Genomic DNA, 16,976 nt, shown 5'->3' with positions numbered 1-16,976 from the left:
TCTTGATGCCAATAAAAGCACGGTTGTTGACACTTCCCTCTGGCTAGTTTTAGGGCGGATCACTGTGGCCTCTGATTGTAGAACTAGCTGGTAGAATGGTTGTAAAGCACGCTGCCTGAGCCCTCTGATTTAATCTGTAACTTTTCTTTTTATGAAATAATATCGTGGTCTCTTTCTTTGTTGTTGAATCTTCTGTCTCAAACTTTTTTTTTTTTTTTTTTTTTTGCATCACCACCAATCTTTCATAGAACGATTACTTGGAACCGTCGCCTGTTGCGCCGGCCGGCGCGCTAATCCTTCCCACAGACGGCGCCAATTGTAGGGTCGGTTTTCGTAGCCTAAGCCCAAAGGATATAGGTTATAGGCCCAACGAACCCAGAACAATGAATTTGTCGAGAGTGTGTTGAAGGTTTAGGCGCTGACCGGCGTCTTAGAAGCATGAACATCTTTTCCTTTTATTGAAGAAATACTTGGAACAATTTACAACTAGGGGATGCTCCTCGGCCTATGGCCGAGGAGGCTTTTTTCCTTCTTTCACTCAAAAAAAAAAAAAAAACCCCATCCTACATTTTGCTTGTCTCCCTTATATATTACTCTCTCCCTCCTTCTGTTGATCGTTCATTGGCCTCTCCTCTGGCTGCCTGTCCCATTAGAGGTCGTATCCGTGCTCAAGTGGTTCACCCTGATCGATGTAGCCCTGCCCGGGGGTTGCATCCCCATTAATGCGGCCAGAAGGGTTAAGTGACTGTATTAAGTGTTGAGGTGACAACTTATTCTGGGTCTGTCCCCCCTCCCCTACAGTTATCCTTAGTATGCCGAGGACGAGGGGATCCTCAGCGTGGATCCAAAGAAGAGTTTGCTCCCCAAATTGGCCTTGGGTAGTCATCCTTCCTCGGATTGGGCCATTTGGGCCTGGTTTGGAGTGGGCCGAGGCTGCACGATTTCCTGGCCCCACATACTCTACTACAATTTTATTTTTTTTAAGGGATGTTTGGTTCGTTGTGATGTTATATTATGCCGTAATATTACGTTATTGTAATTTTACCTTAATATAATCTCACATTGTTTAAGAAGGTGATGAGATTAAGATAATGTGATATATGTTGTAATTTTAAATTGTAGTAATGTTAGAAAAAATAAAATAAACAAAAAATTTTAATGTCACATCATTGTAATGTGTATCACATTAAGGACACATTACAATAAACCAAACACTCTTTTAGCGAATGTGAAATTAAGGACTAGTGGATTTCTAAAATTTATCACCAAAAGATAATCCAAGTTTTTTTTTTTTTTTTTTTTTTTTTCAGGAAAGATAATCCAAGTTTTTAGTTTTGAGTGTTTCCTTAGTTCTTTTATTTGTATTGAATGAAAAGATGAAAAAAAATATGTATTAAAAATTACGTTTAGGTTTCTTTTTATTCTATTATTTGTTTGCATGTGAAAAAATTGATCATGACTTAACCAACCAATTGATGATTGGTTTGATTGATAAGAATAACAACTCGTTTAGTTTCACCTGACTTAACCAACCAATTGATGATTGGGTATGAGTAATAAGTATAACAACTCGTTTCATCTGTTTTCTACTTGTACCCATTTTGATTAGTAGCCAACCGAGTCACACCTGAATCTGTCGAATCCACTCGTTAACCAAGTTTAAGTTAAGTATGAGTATGGTAGCGTGGAGTTTTAGGTTTTAGGTTCTCACATCAATGCTTGTATAATAGAAAAAAACTACATTTTAGTTAATTTAAAATTCACCTACATTAGACTATGAAAATTATGTAAAAATACATAGTTACTAAGTAACCTTGTAAATTTACATTGGCACTATTCATTTTGCATTTTTTTTTTTTTTTAGGTATCCCAATAATGAAAGAAGCAAGTAGACGGTGATTATTGTGGATAAAAAGATAAACAATTAAAAAAATATATTTTAATTAAATATAATATAAAATAGATAATTAATGTGAAGTATTTTGTAGAGAAAATATGTAAAATAGAAAAATAGATTCTTATATTAAATAGATTGAAATTTTTATACGAGCCGATGATAATTATAGTTTATAATGCTTAATAATAAAATATTGTTTGGACCGGTAGTTGTGAAATAAATGCACTAATGCTTGGCCCTACAAGGAAGCCATGAACGCAAAACAATGCTGCCATGTCATGTGATTTCACATGACAAACTTCCTCTTGCTTCAAGCAATCTTGCTTGCCAGCGTCCCATGTAGCTTACTTGTGAAATCAAGTCTCTCAATTCAAATTTGACAGTTCAACTACCTAGGGTAAAGAAAAAGAAAAAAGAAGAGGAGATATTAACTACAATTCATGGTAAAGAGTACGCAGTATTTAGCAGAAGAATCCTTAAGATTTTTAAGCTGTAACATGAGACTTCAAAAGTAGTAGCTCCAACTCTAAAGTGCCTAAATGTAACATGTAGCTTTTGTAAAGGTAGCACCAAGATTTTGTTTTACATGTCTTGCTTTCATTGTTGTTAACCGAAAACAACTCAAAAGTCTTAAAGCTTTCTTGGAGACAACTTCTTCTTTTGCTTTCTTTGGAATGTTTTCAAAAGAAAGCAAGTCTCAAGCAAGAGAGGCTTTGAGGGGGTTACATAAAGAATAGGTAGAGGTGGGTTTTGTGGGAGCAAAGAAGCCTGGTGACTAATGCAAAAAATGAAGAACATTGGGAGCAGTGGAAGACTGTCAACTGAGGAGAGTGAAGATGAGGATATCTCAAGGTTGGCCATATCTACATTCCAAGCTAAAGAGGAAGAGATTGAGAGGAGGAAGATGGCAGTGAAGGAGAAAGTTGAACTTCAGTTGGGACGTGCCGAAGAAGAAACTAAGCGCTTGGCACAGATTTGGGATGTAAGTTTTTTTTTTTTTGAAAGGAACACTAAACTCTTTAAATTTTCTAACTATTACAGAGTTTTGAAGCTATGAAAAGGGAAAAGAAACGTTATTTCATTGAACTTAAATTTTAAGTCTTTACTCTTGATCAAGATTGTTATTCATTTGCCTTTTATCACACAATCTATTAGGAGCTGGAAGTACTTACAGATCCTATGAGAAAAGAAGTGGCAGTTGTACGTAAGAAGATTGACACGGCTAACAGGGATCTAAAGCCGCTGGGGCAGAGCTGCCAGAAAAAAGTATTTGCTTCTATAACCATTAGTCTTCCTTTAAATCTCATCTTTGTCGATTTGAATTGTTTCATGTTGCCTTTCTCTGAATATATCCTAGCTTGCACATCGCATGTATCTTTTTTTTTTTTTTTTTCTCTAGTGTTTTTGGAAAGTTTATATTATATAGTTTAATTATCCCTATGAGTTTTGAATGTTGATTGGTTGGCTTAAAGGAGAAAGAATATAAAGAAGCCCTGGAAGCTTTCCAAGAAAAGAACAAAGAAAAAACTCAGCTAATAGCCACATTAATGGAGGTCAGTTACAAACTCGACATTTTACAATGAAAATTACAACATTCTAAATGATGCTTCTCTTTTTATCCAAAAAATAAAAAGAAGATGCTCCTCTTGGATTTCTTCTTTACAGTTTCAGAAGTTTCTCCCCTACCCCATTTTTCTAAACCATTTTTGTTTTTCTTTTTAATTGTCTTGTTTGTGATCTTATTTCCAGTTGCTGACAGAGAGTGAGAAACTGAGGATGAAGAAACTTGAGGAGCTGAGCAAGAATGTAGAATCCAAAAACTAAGATTTACAATACTAATGGGTGGTTTTGCTTGTGAGTCTGTACTTGATTAATTTCCAGAATGGTAGGTGTTGATCTACCTTAAAAATTTCTTGTACTACGAGAATTACATCATGCCATGTCTGAATAGGGTCTGATAAGCACTGAAACAGTCACGCAATAAAATAATGTCATTATGCAGATACACATTATTGTTACCTCGAAATGTTGCCTTATGCATGTTATGGTATTTTCAAACCAAGATTTCTTATTCATCCAGGAGACAAGCAAACTTGCAAGTCAATGCATGTTATACTATACAAGATTCTACACTTCCATCTATAGCCCAAATGGTTTTTATTCGTACTAAGCATATCCTGTTACAAACTAATTTTTATGCAACAAGATTGAATGTAATCATCAATTTTACACTCTTTTTGAGTACCAAGGACTAAAACATGTTATTAAAGAAACTTAAGTGGTTGGCTGATGGGCTAACGAGTGTTAATCCAAACTCAGACAGAATATATAACAACTCTAATAACCTTTCCGTGTTGACAAATATAAGAAGTTTCACAACCATACACCTTTCTGCAGCAAAATCTATGAGAAGCTAGGCTGACACAAAGAGTTCTGCAATTCTCAAAATTGCCACTCTAAAAATACCAAAGCATCCTACTGATAAATCTGCACCTGAATAACTCTGATATGTCATGATATCGTAGCACTACTGACTACACACCATTGTGTGAGTAAGGACAATTTTCATTAAAAAAAAAAAAAAAAAAAGATTTGAGGACAATTCAAGACAGTAGCAAATTACAAAGCATGTTGTACGGCAAACTGAGACAGGCAAGATTTATAGGACTTTCTAATGAATAGGTATTACAAATTTGTATTCAAGCAACACACACACACCCCAAAAAAAAAAGAAAAAAAAAAAAAAAAACTGTTTGTCCAAGGACTAATGGTTTGAGGTAGTTCCAAGAAGAAGACTCTCCCAACATATTTCATGAGATAAGGAAATCTAGGACACCTTTAGGCAATCTTAATTTATTTTCTTATAAAGGAAGACTCCCCATATATTAATTAATCAGAAAGAATCTGTTTGTACTCCGTGAGCAGCAATGGGAGATCATCCATACGTAACTGGAAATCATCAAAGAAGTTGTGATCAATGAAAGAAGAGGAAAATACGGAAGTCAAGAATTTGAATCAAACATTGCACTAAAACATGAGTAAATAAGGCAAACCATGAAGGATAATTTAGATGAAAGTTATATTCAATCAGTACATTAATTAGTCCAGCATGTAAACCATGTATAAATATTAAAATAAAATTTTTTCGTTAGTGAAACATTAATTCAGAGAGCAGGATCACTATATATAATGCAGATTCGCACTTGCAAAATGATTTGTGTATTAAGGATCATTTAGGTACTAAAATGCATGGTGGACAAATATTAAAAATTTTATATGTAAGAATAGAGCATGACTTAATGCCATCTAGATATCAAAATCACCCAAGCCCTATAAAAAATTTGTACAGCTGTCCATAACATCCAAATTGTTTTCTTGCTAGAGAATAGATGGGAGCATGTATATTCAATAAAGGGTGTCATATTTTTCTCAGCAAAAAGTAGCTTAGGCCTTAGATTGCATAACAAAGATCCCCATGATGTTGGTATGCATCATAATGAGGGTCAGTTGAGGGAAATGAGTTCATTAATTAAATACCGTGGACATGAAATACCCAGACATAAGTACATCAGATTGAAGGTGTTCCTGGATCCCCATTCCAATCAGTCACTGATTCCTATTGAGGGTGGAGATAAGATGAGGTAGTGTTTGGGGTTGAAGGGGGATATTGATATAAAATCCTTTTATGGTGCATTGAGGGGATCTAGCTCTATTACTTTTCCTTGGAAGGGTGTGAAGGCTCCACTTCATGTCTTTTTTTGTTTGGACAGCTGCATGGGGGAAGGTTCTCATAACAGACCATTTGAGGAAAAGAGGCTTCACTATTATGGATTGGTGTTGCCTTTGTAGATGTAATGGGGAGAGTGTGGATCATCTGCTCCTACATTGTGGTGAAGTATCTCAGTTATGGAGCTTTGCCCTTAGATCTTTTGGTGTTTATTGGATTCTACCTATGAGGGTTATCAACTTACTGGCTAGTTGGAGGAATTGGTTGGGGAAGCATTCTTCAAATGTTTGGAATTTGGACATTGTGTGATGTGGATTATTTGAGAGGAGAGAAATAATCACATATTTGAAGATTCGGTGTTTTCTAAGGATAAGCTCTTAGCTTTGTTTACGACCACTTTGCTTGTTGGTCTCGTGAATGGGGATTTACTTCTTCAAAATCCATTACGCTATTTTTAGATTCACTTTCTTCTTGTACATAAGTTGTTTTGTTTTCTTTTGTTGCTTGTACATATTTCCTTCGTTTACTTCATCTCTTTGATGGAGTAGTTTCTTTTTAAAACAAATTTTTCTTACCCATCAGAAAGATATACCGGTTACCCTCTCTCTCTCTCTCTCCGCCAAATCATATGTTTCTTATTTTGAAGAACTTCTCTCTAATGTCTCTCCTTTGATGGCTCTAAACTTGCTAAGCCAATCTCAAACCACTTGCAATTGGCTAGGGTCATCTGCATTCCTACTAAACACTGAATTGGAAATTATCTAAAAAGTTCCTCCACAAATCCAAATGACGTTAATGGGTCCAGGCATCTTAATACTAGAATGATGATTTAATTTGACAAACCAAACACACCACAGGGAGGGTCCACAACTATATCTGATAAAAAAGTAAAATGGAAAAGTATATTTGAGGCATATTCCTCCATTCCAAAGCAAGAATTATACATCTAAATTTAAATTTTTTTACGTTTTATTTGTTAGAATGTCAAATATTGACCATGAATAACCAAATAAAAATTAATACACTGAGCTCTTAATGACATGAATATCGTATCTTTACTTTCTATATGCATATTGATGGTGGGGAATGTCTGAATAGGCATTCGATGCTTTTTTTATTTCATCCAAAAAAAGTTACTTAAATAAAGCTTCTAATACCTACATGCATGGAAAATAAAGGTGTCACCCCAAAGTCAGCTCAAAAAGAAAAAGGAAAAAAGAAAGACTTGGGTCTAAAAGCCTTGCATGGTTAATACCTGAGAGGCATTTTTAATATGATAAAACCGATAAGCATCTTTTCCAAGCAAACCAACTTCGGCAGAATGCAGATCAGATCCATCATTAGCCCTGTCACTGTTAAAACCCAGAGAACCAGGAAAGGATTACTTGAACTAAGTTCTGAAGTAGAAAAATCAACCAAATACAGGTGTGAAGCACTCAAATTGCATTGAAAACCCTCAAGGATATATCTGGAGAGATCATACAACAGTGAAGAGAAAAATTTTTGAAGGACATCTCTATGCAAAGTTAAACTGATATGCACCCAATTTAAAAACAGAAATGCAATTATTGTTGTTAATGTTATGGATAATAGTTGCAGGCTGAGATGGCCAAGAAAAGTTTAGGAGTCTTTCATGTTAATGCCTCTAATATTATAATGCTTTTATGGCGATCACCCTGTCCTGAAATTTCTAGAACCATCCTTCATTTAGTCAGTGGGTAGTACAATGACTCAAAACACTAAATCAATCTATGCCTTTGAATGTACAAGCTGTTGTCATCTTCCACAAAAAAAGATAGGGGTCGTTTACTTGGATTCCATAAGATCACTTGAAAGCTAGAGAAAGTAAAAAATTGCTCCCCTTCCCCCCCCCCCTCCCCACCCCCAATCCCAAAAAAAAAAAAAGGCACAGACACTCTATTTCAAGTTATCACTTGCATAGCTAGAAGATAATCTGGCATTGAGAGATGTCAGCTGTTATGATTTAAGTGAACATAAATAAGCGATGGTGCAAAAAATTTTTCTTACAATTGATGACGGGCTATCAAACGTTGGTAGTCACGAAGCAAGGGCCCAAACTCCTTAAGTGGTATAGACCTTGGTATAGCCTTCCTCCAGTGATCACGAAGTGCTTCAATTGCCTTTTTACCACCAAAAAAAAAAATTCAGTTAAAAAAAGCTAAGAGGTGAATAACAAAGTAAACCAAATTTTCTTCAATTTGTTAAACCTGCAAATTACTAGACACTCTTTCTCTGGACAAACTTGATGCTAGTTCAAGGAATTCTTTATCTTCCAACTCATCTACAATTGGAAACCCAGGACCAGAGAGTGAAACTGAAATTTCTAATCTTCTTTGTAACTCTGAGACAGCAGATTGTTCACTTTGGCTTCCCTGTCCAACATATGGAAAGATCATTCGCATGATTAAAATCTTAAATTTAACTAGGTACAAGGTGGGCTGTAAAAATAATCATAACACATCGAAGGAATATTGAACTTAAAAGGATGAGTACAAAATTGATTTTGGTTCAAACTCGATTTTGGACCAAAAGCTTAAATGTTGTTTATGTAAAGGGAAATTTGTACTTAGAAGGATGAGTATAAACTCAATTTTGGTTCAAAATTTGTTTACATAACAGGAATTTTTATTGAAACTTTTAAGAATGTCCATACAAATGCTTAAAATTGTAATAATACCATGATTTAGACTTCAACTACCATTTGAACTTTGGTTGATGCAGAAATTCTCCATAAATTTATAAACCTTGTGTATGTTCAGAAACACGCTACCAGATTGCATCAATGACATAAGATGCACCAGACCAAGAGTTCTCAAAACAATACATTTATCAAAAGGCCAATTTCCTTATATGTGCTCTCTTCTGCATAAGTTATGGAACACGTCACTACAGACATTGGCATCTGATGCATACCTCTACTTTGTTGCAACTTTATTTATTTTTTTGGGTTACCAAAAAATTGAAATTTAACAAGTTAAACTATTTTTTTTGTTACCACTTATTGCAAATTCATAGTTTAAAAGTTCAATATGAAATTGGCAAAAAGTTTCAGTCTACTTGAAACAAATACAAGTTAAGGAGATTGCTTGAGTTCCTTGGTCTACAAGCTCAATAGAAAACGCTAGGTGTCATTAAAAGCAGCAGCAGTCATACCTCAAGTGCAGATTGGACATTATTATTTGCTATTGCAACATCCTTATTTTCAGGAATATCATTGGGTGGAGATGCAGTGAACCGCTTTGCAATAGGGTCCTCTACAAAACAAGCAGAGTTGACAAAAATTTATTCCACATAGAATCTGCAGAAGTAGAAGTTGATCCATTGGCTTAAATATAATCAAAACCTGTTTGACTTGGGGCCTGGTCATCATTAATTGAAAACCTAATTTCAATTTAATAATGTTACATGAAAACACAAAACTTACCCTCCACACCATTCTTATAGAAAGGGGTGCCATTTGAGGTAGATATCATTGACAAAAATATTTCTAGTTAAATTGTTACCATGGAAATATGCACCTAACCACATCATAAAGTGTGATATAATAAAATAAAATGACATTGCATACAACATTATGCAATTCCTTAGAGAGTAGGAAGAAGATTATAATCATAACTGAAAAACCTAACTTCAATTTTATAATCATATGTTGTATAATAAAAGTTGGGTCCTCCAAGCCGTGGTTAGGCAAGTGTCCATCTTCTCAATGCAACAAGTAACTACAATCTCCTTGCGCCAAGTGGCTGCCCTTTATTAAAGACTTGAATAAATTACATAATTCCCCTATAGTTCGTGGTTATTACAAATTAGTCCCTAAATTTTAACTAGAATCATTAACTTTTTTTAAATTGTTACAATTCACTCCTCTCAATTTGTCTCTATTAACTAAAAGTAACAGCTATTCGTATAAGTTGTGACTAATACACCTTAACATAACTATTTCATGTGAAACTATAAGACCTCTAGTAGACTAAACGAAAATAGCAAAATTGCGTAATAATTGGTCATTTAGTTATTGGTTCCTCTTTTTCTTTTCTTTTTTTCCAAAGTTTATTTTTTATTTTTGATAATTTGATAGTTAACAAATGTGGGGGAGGGGGTGGTAAAAAAAAAAAAAAAAGATTAAGGACAATTCAAGACAGTAGCAAATTAAAAAGCATGTTGTACAGCACACTGAGACAGGCAAGATTTATAGGACTTTATAATGAATAGGTATTACAAATTTGTATTCAAGCAACACACACACACACACACACAAAACTGTTTTTCCAAGGACTAATGGTTTGAGGTGGTTCCAAGAAGAAGACTTTCCCAACATATTTCATGAGATAAGGAAATCTAGGACACCATTAGGCAATCTTAATTTATTTTCTTATAAAGGAAGACTCTCCATATATTAATTAATCAGAAAGAATCTGTTTGTACTCCGTGAGCAGCAATGGGAGATCATCCATACGTAACTGGAAATCATCAAAGAAGTTGTCATCAATGAAAGAAGAGGAAAATATGGAAGTCAAGAATTTGAATCACACATGGCACTAAAGCATGAGTAAATAAGGCAAACCATGAAGGATAATTTAGATGTAAGTTACATTCAATCAGTACATTAATTAGTCCAGCATGTAAATCATGTATAAATATTAAAATAAAATTTTTTCGTTAGTGAAACATTAATTCAAAGGGCAAGATCACATATATAATGCGGATTCGCACTCGCAAAATGATTTGTGTATTAAGGATCATTTAGGTACTAAAATGCATGGTGGACAAATATTAAAAATTTTATATGTAAGAATAGAGCATTACTTAATGCCATCTAGATATCAAAATCACCCAAGCCCTATAAAAAATTTGTACAGCTGTCCATAACATCCAAATTGTTTTCTTGCTAGAGAATAGATGGGAGCATGTATATTCAATAAAGGGTGTCATATTTTTCTCAGCAAAAAGTAGCTTAGGCCTTAGATTGCATAACAAAGATCCCCATGATGTTGGTATGCATCATAATGAGGGTCAGTTGAGGGAAATGAGTTCATTAATTAAATACCTTGGGCATGAAATACCCAGACATGAGTACATCAGATCAAAGGTGTTCCTGGATCCCCATTCCAATCAGTCACTGAGTCCTATTGAGGGTGGAGATAAGATGAGGTGGTGTTTGGGGTCGAAGGGGGATATTGATATAAAATCCTTTTATGGTGATTTGAGGGGATCTAGCTCTATTACTTGTCCTTGGCAGGGTGTGAAGGCTCCACGTCGTGTCTTTTTTTGTTTGGACAGCTGCATGGGGGAAGGTTCTCATAAGAGACCATTTGAGGAAAAGAGGCTTCACTATCATGGATTGGTGTTGCCTTTGTAGATGTAATGGGGAGAGTGTGGATCATCTGCTCCTACATTGTGGTGAAGTATCTCAGTTATGGAGCTTTGCCCTTAGATCTTTTGGTGTTTATTGGATTCTACCTATGAGGGTTATCGACTTACTGGCCAGTTGGAGGAATTGGTTCGGGAAGCATTCTTCAAATGTTTGGAATTTGGACATTGTGTGATGTAGATTATTTGAAGGGAGAGAAATAATCGCATATTTGAAGATTTAGTGTTTTCTAGGGATAAGCTCTTAGCTTTGTTTGCAACCACTTTGTTTGATTGGTCTCGTGAATGGGGATTTACTTCTTCAAAATCCATTATGCTGTTTTTAGATTCACTTTCTTCTTGTACATAAGTTGTTTTGTTTTCCTTTGTTGCTTGTACATATTTCCTTCGTTTACTTCATCTCTTTGATGGAGTAGTTTCTTTTTAAAACAAAATTTTCTTACCAATCGAAAAGATACACTAGTTACCCTCTCTCTCTCTCTCTCCGCCAAATCATTTGTTTCTAATTTTGCAGAACTTCTCACTAATATCTCTCCTTTGATGGCTCTAAACTTGCTAAGCCAATCTCAAACCACTTGCAATTGGCTAGGGTCATCTGCATTCCTACTAAACACTGAATTGGAAATGATCTAAAAAGTTCCTCCACAAATCCAAATGATGTTAATGGGTCCAGGCATCTTAATACTGGAATGATGATTTAATTTGACAAAGCATACTCAACCAAAGGGAGGGTCCACAACTATATCTGATAAAAAAGTAAAATGGAAAAGTATATTTGAGGCATATTCCTCCATTCCAAAGCAAGAATTATACATCTAAATTTAAATTTTTTTACGTTTTATTTGTTAGAATGTCAAATATTGACCATGAATAACCAAATAAAAATTAATACACTGAGCTCTTAATGACATGAATATCGTATCTTTACTTTCTATATGCATATTGATGGTGGGGAATGTCTGAATAGGCATTCGATGCTTTTTTTATTTCATCCAAAATAAGTTACTTAAATAAAGCTTCTAATACCTACATGCATGGAAAATAAAGGTGTCAGCCCAAAGTCAGCTCAAAATGAAAAAGGAAAAAAGAAAGACTTGGGTCTAAAAGCCTTGCATGGTTAATACCTGAGAGGCATTTTTAATATGATAAAACCGATATGCATCTTTTCCAAGCAAACCAACTTCAGCAGAATGCAGATCAGATCCATCATTAGCCCTGTCACTGTTAAAACCCAGAGAACCAGGAAAAGGATTACTTGAACTAAGTTCTGAAGTAGAAAAATCAACCAAATACAGGTGTGAAGCACTCAAATTGCATTGAAAACCCTCAAGGATATATCTGGAGAGATCATACAACAGTGAAGAGAAAAATATTTGAAGGACATCTCTATGCAAAGTTAAACTGATATGAACCCAATTTAAAAACAGAAATGCAATTATTGTTGTTAATGTTATGGATAATAGTTGCAGGCTGAGATGGCAAGAAAGTTTAGGAGTCTTTCATGTTAATGCCTCTAATATTATAATACTTTTATGGCGATCACCCTGTTCTGAAATTTCTAGAACCATCCTTCATTTAGTCAGTGGGTAGTACAATGACTCAAAACACTAAATCAATCTATGCCTTTGAATGTACAAGCTGTTGTCATCTTCCACAAAAAAATCAAAAAAAAAAAAAAAAAAAAAAAAGGGCACAGACACTCTATTTCAAGTTATCACTTGCATAGCTAGAAGATAATCTAGCATTGAGAGATGTCAGCTGTTATGATTTAAGTGAACATAAACAAGTGATGGTGCAAAACTTTTTTCTTACAATTGATGACGGGCTATCAAACGTTGGTAGTCACGAAGCAAGGGCCCAAACTCCTTAAGTGGTATAGACCTTGGTATAGCCTTCCTCCAGTGATCACGAAGTGCTTCAATTGCCTTTTTACCACCAAAAAAAAAAATTCGGTTAAAAAAAGCTACGAGGTGAATAACATAGTAAACCAAATTTTCTTCAATTTGTTAAACCTGCAAATTACTAGACACTCTTTCTCCAGACAAACTTGATGCTAGTTCAAGGAATTCTTTATCTTCCAACTCATCTACAATTGGAAACCCAGGACTAGAGAGTGAAACTGAAATTTCTAATCTTCTTTGTAACTCTGAGACAGCAGATTGTTCCCTTTGGCTTCCCTGTCCAACATATGGAAAGATCATTCGCATGATTAAAATCTTAAATTTAACTAGGTACAAGGTGGGCTGTAAAAATAATCATAACACATCAAAGGAATATTGAACTTAAAAGGATGAGTACAAAATTGATTTTGGTTCAAACTCGATTTTGGACCAAAAGCTTAAATGTTGTTTATGTAAGGGGAAATTTGTACTTAGAAGGATGAGTATAAACTCAATTTTGGTTCAAAATTTGTTTACATAACGGGAATTTATATTGAAACTTTTAAGAATGTCCATACAAATGCTTAAACTTGTAATAATACCATGATTTAAACTTCAACTACCATTTGGACTTTGGTTGATGCAGAAATTCCATAAATTTATAAACTTTGTGTATGTTCAGAACCACGCTACCAGAATGCATCAATGACATAAGATGCACCAGACCAATAGTTCTCAAAACAATACATTTATCAAAAGGCCAATTTCCTTATATGTGCTCTCGTCTGCATAAGTTATGGAACAGGTCACTACAGACATTGGCATCTGATGCATACCTCTACTTTGTTGCAATTTTTTTTTTTTTTTTTTGGGTTACCAAAAAATTGAAATTTAACAAGTTAAACTATTTTTTTGTTACCATTTATTGCAAATTCATAGCTTAAAAGTTCAATATGAAATTGGCAAAAAGATTCAGTCTACTTGAAACAAATACAAGGTAAGGAGATTGCTTGAGCTCCTTGGTCAACAAGCTCAATAGAAAACTCTGGGTGTCATTAAAAGCAGCAGCAGTTATACCTCGAGTGCAGATTGGACATTATTATTTGCTATTGCAACATCCTTATTTTCAGGAATATCATTGGGTGGAGATGCAGTGAACCGCTTTGCAATAGGGTCCTCTACAAAACAAGCAGAGTTGACAAAAATTTATTTCACATAGAATCTGCAGAAGTAGAAGTTGATCCACTGGCTTAAATATAATCAAAACCTGTTTGACTTGGGGCCTGGTCATCATTAATTGAAAACCTAATTTCAATTTAATAATGTTACATGAAAACACAAAACTTGCCCTCCACACCATTCTTATAGAAAGGGGTGCCATTTGAGGTAGAGATCATTGACAAAAATACTTCTAGTTAAATTGTTACCATGGAAATATGCACCTAACCACATCATAAAGTGTGATATAATAAAATAAAATGGCATTGCATACAACATTATGCAATTCCTTACAGAGTAGGAAGAAGATTACAGTGCCTGACCATCATAACTGAAAAACCTAACTTCAATTTTATAATCATATGTTGTATAATAAAAGTTGGGTCCTCCAAGCCATGGTTAGGCAAGTGTCCATCTTCTCTATGCAACAAGTAACTACAATCTCCTTGCACCAAGTGGCTGCCCTTTATTAAAGACTTGAATAAATTACATAATTCCCCTATAGTTCATGGTTATTACAAATTAGTCCCTAAATTTTAACTAGAATCATAAACTTTTTTTAAATTGTTACAATTCACACCTCTCAATTTGTCTCTATTAGCTAAAACTAACAGCTATTCGTATAAGTTGTGACTAATACACCTTAACATAACCATTTCATGTGAAACTATAAGACCTCTAGTACACTAAACGAAAATAGTAAAATTGCATAATAATTGGTCATTTAGTTATTGGAGCCTCTTTTTTCTTTTCTTTTTTGCCAAAGTTTATTTTTTATTTTTGATAATTCGATAGTTAACATATGTGGGAGGTGGGGAGGGGGGGGGGGGTGTTGTGCTTAATCCTGGATGTCTTTGTTGGAAATTCCAGAAGGTTTCAATTAAACTGCAAGGCTCTTGGCCTATTGCCAAAGCTTCAAAACGTTTAAAAAATACTAAAAACATAATATTCAACTACCAATAGTTTTTAGAAATCTAATATAAGTTTCAAAATTTATATTATTTTAATTATCTGCTTTAATTTTTTGTTTTAATAATAAAAATTTGGGTTGTACACATCGTGCTTGCATTATGTGACTCATTATAAGTATATTAAAATTATTAACATAGTTTGCTTTATGTGAAACTCTATTATCGATTTTTTAAAAATTAAAAAACAAACAAACAAACAAACAAAGAAAAAAACTACAAAAAAAACTTATCAGAAAGTTTCAATTTGTCATGTAACTTAAAACCATTATTATATTATTGATTTTAACTACATTATTGAAATATTTTCTTTAGTTTGGATATGATTCTTAATTAAGTAGTCCATCATGAGATTGGTTAGAGATATTTACTTAATTAAATAGCCCCATCCCCTCCCCACCCCAGGAGCACTTGAACCTGGGTCCTAAAACCTCCCCCCCACCCAGCCTTATGGCTTAGGGAAGTACCAACTTGCCCAACATGCCAATGCATCATGCGTGCTAATAGTAGTGTTACATAAACCAAATAACTAGACATAATCAAGATTCATAAAAATCAATCACTTGCATAACATATTTGGTAATTCAACAAAATCCCCTCTAGCTAATCATTATGATAGAAAATGAATATAATCTAAAGAGGAAATGATATTGGATACAATATTCTGTAAATTCTCCAATCAATAGATGTGTTGGAGACAAACTGATGTATTATCAAGAAGATTTTGTCATATAAGAATCAAATTAACAGTTTGGATGTTTAGAAATTATCCAGTGAAAATCTGAAAAGAAAAAAGGTATCATTTATCAAACAACAACTAAATGACTCAATAAATAAAGTATTTCAAATAAAATCGGTACCTTCTGGAACCAACCACCACAGATCACCAAAGGTTGATTTGCCATCAAACCCACCAATTAATAGATGACGTGAACCAATAGACGTCATAGAGTGGTATGCCCGAGCAGCAGGGGGCTCGTTGCCAGTCGGTAAGCGCTTCCATTGTGCAGACACTAATTGCCAAAAAGAAACACAATTTATCAATAAACAACTACATATGAAACAGTAATTTCTATAGCTTGTTTCACCCATGCTAGCAAAATTTCACTGATGAAATGCTGAAACTGGTTTTACAGGTGTTGCTGTTATTATTATTATTATTTCTTCATAGAAAAAAAGAAGTAAAAATCAACATGTGAAGGTTGCAAGCATATCATATATCTGATACTATCCATCATAGTATCCACTTTTCAGTTCCACTGGTAAAAAGGACCATAAAAAATACAGTCATACACCATGTTTCTTCATCAAAGAAGTCTGTAAGTTACACTTTGTGTGTTGCTTATTTCTAAAACAAGTTATGAGAAATCTTGTTACAACATAGGGCTTTCCATGAAACCAAACAATGCATAAATTATTGCTAGATAATCAAAACCATTTTTGCTACAACACATTTGAACAGCCCCCACTAGGTATCTTGTGAGATGCATGTCCATGGAGAAACCATGTAGAAAAAGAGAAATGTTGCCACTAATGTCCTTTAATCTATAGTTCTGAAAATGACCTCTCTCACACCACTATTTTTTTTTTTTTTTTTAATTTAAAAGGTGCAATGTAATTTCATATGTAAATGTCACACTTTGAAGAAAATTTTTAAAAAAAAAAACAAACAACTTCATACAGGTAATAGTCAGAATATCTATAGCATGAACAAATAGAAGTTCATTAACATCATGATACACATCCAGCACATATCTGCTAGGAATCCAACCAGCAAAGTTGTAAGACTCATCCAATCTAAAACAATGCAGTCATTGTAATAAATGTACATAACGACTCAACCAACCACCAGTCCCATGCCTCCAAAACACATAATATAACAAAATCTGAATTAA

General features: G+C 34.2%; 2 protein-coding genes across 3 annotated transcripts; one reads left to right on the top strand and one right to left on the bottom strand.

Moving 5' to 3' along the window:
- Positions 1–2,351: 2,351 nt before the first annotated feature.
- Positions 2,352–3,972, top strand: LOC112009076 (uncharacterized). The gene is made up of 4 exons (XM_065762758.1): positions 2,352–2,879; positions 3,053–3,163; positions 3,370–3,450; positions 3,647–3,972. The coding sequence occupies exons 1-4, from the start codon at positions 2,676–2,678 to the stop codon at positions 3,719–3,721; spliced, it is 471 nt and encodes a 156-aa protein (XP_065618830.1). The 5' UTR covers positions 2,352–2,675; the 3' UTR covers positions 3,722–3,972.
- Positions 3,973–9,819: 5,847 nt separating this feature from the next.
- Positions 9,820–16,188, bottom strand: LOC136062971 (protein GLUTELIN PRECURSOR ACCUMULATION 3-like). 2 transcript variants are annotated; one of them, XM_065762749.1, is made up of 6 exons: positions 15,942–16,188; positions 13,973–14,073; positions 13,028–13,192; positions 12,828–12,940; positions 12,140–12,236; positions 9,820–10,105 (listed from the first exon to the last, which is right to left on the bottom strand). In XM_065762749.1, exons 1-6 carry the CDS (start codon positions 16,171–16,173, stop codon positions 10,046–10,048), a joined length of 768 nt encoding a protein of 255 aa, XP_065618821.1. In that variant the 5' UTR covers positions 16,174–16,188; the 3' UTR covers positions 9,820–10,045. The 2 variants fall into 2 exon arrangements, with proteins under 2 accessions (XP_065618821.1, XP_065618823.1); XM_065762751.1 differs by having other exon boundaries at positions 10,024–12,041.
- Between the last annotated feature and the right edge of the window lie 788 nt (positions 16,189–16,976).

The sequence above is a fragment of the Quercus suber genome, unplaced genomic scaffold (genome assembly GCF_002906115.3).
Source record: "Quercus suber isolate HL8 unplaced genomic scaffold, Cork oak 2.0 scaffold_20, whole genome shotgun sequence".
In the NCBI taxonomy this organism is placed as follows: domain Eukaryota; kingdom Viridiplantae; phylum Streptophyta; class Magnoliopsida; order Fagales; family Fagaceae; genus Quercus; species Quercus suber.
Note: the sequence above shows the minus strand (reverse complement) of the source record. Positions and strands in the feature narration are given on the sequence as shown.

Excerpts from the sequence above, each read along its gene's own strand:
- LOC112009076 (XM_065762758.1), top strand. The coding sequence starts at position 2,676 with ATGCAAAAAATGAAGAACATTGGGAGCAGTGGAAGACTGTCAACTGAG. Across the intron at positions 2,880-3,052 it reads GCTTGGCACAGATTTGGGAT|GAGCTGGAAGTACTTACAGA; the intron begins GTAAGTTTTTTT and ends ACAATCTATTAG. Across the intron at positions 3,451-3,646 it reads TAATAGCCACATTAATGGAG|TTGCTGACAGAGAGTGAGAA; the intron begins GTCAGTTACAAA and ends TCTTATTTCCAG.
- LOC136062971 (XM_065762749.1), bottom strand. The coding sequence starts at position 16,173 with ATGGGTGAAACAAGCTATAGAAATTACTGTTTCATATGTAGTTGTTTA. Across the intron at positions 13,193-13,972 it reads ATGTCCAATCTGCACTCGAG|GGAAGCCAAAGGGAACAATC; the intron begins GTATAACTGCTG and ends TATGTTGGACAG. Across the intron at positions 12,941-13,027 it reads GAGTGTCTAGTAATTTGCAG|GCAATTGAAGCACTTCGTGA; the intron begins GTTTAACAAATT and ends GGTGGTAAAAAG.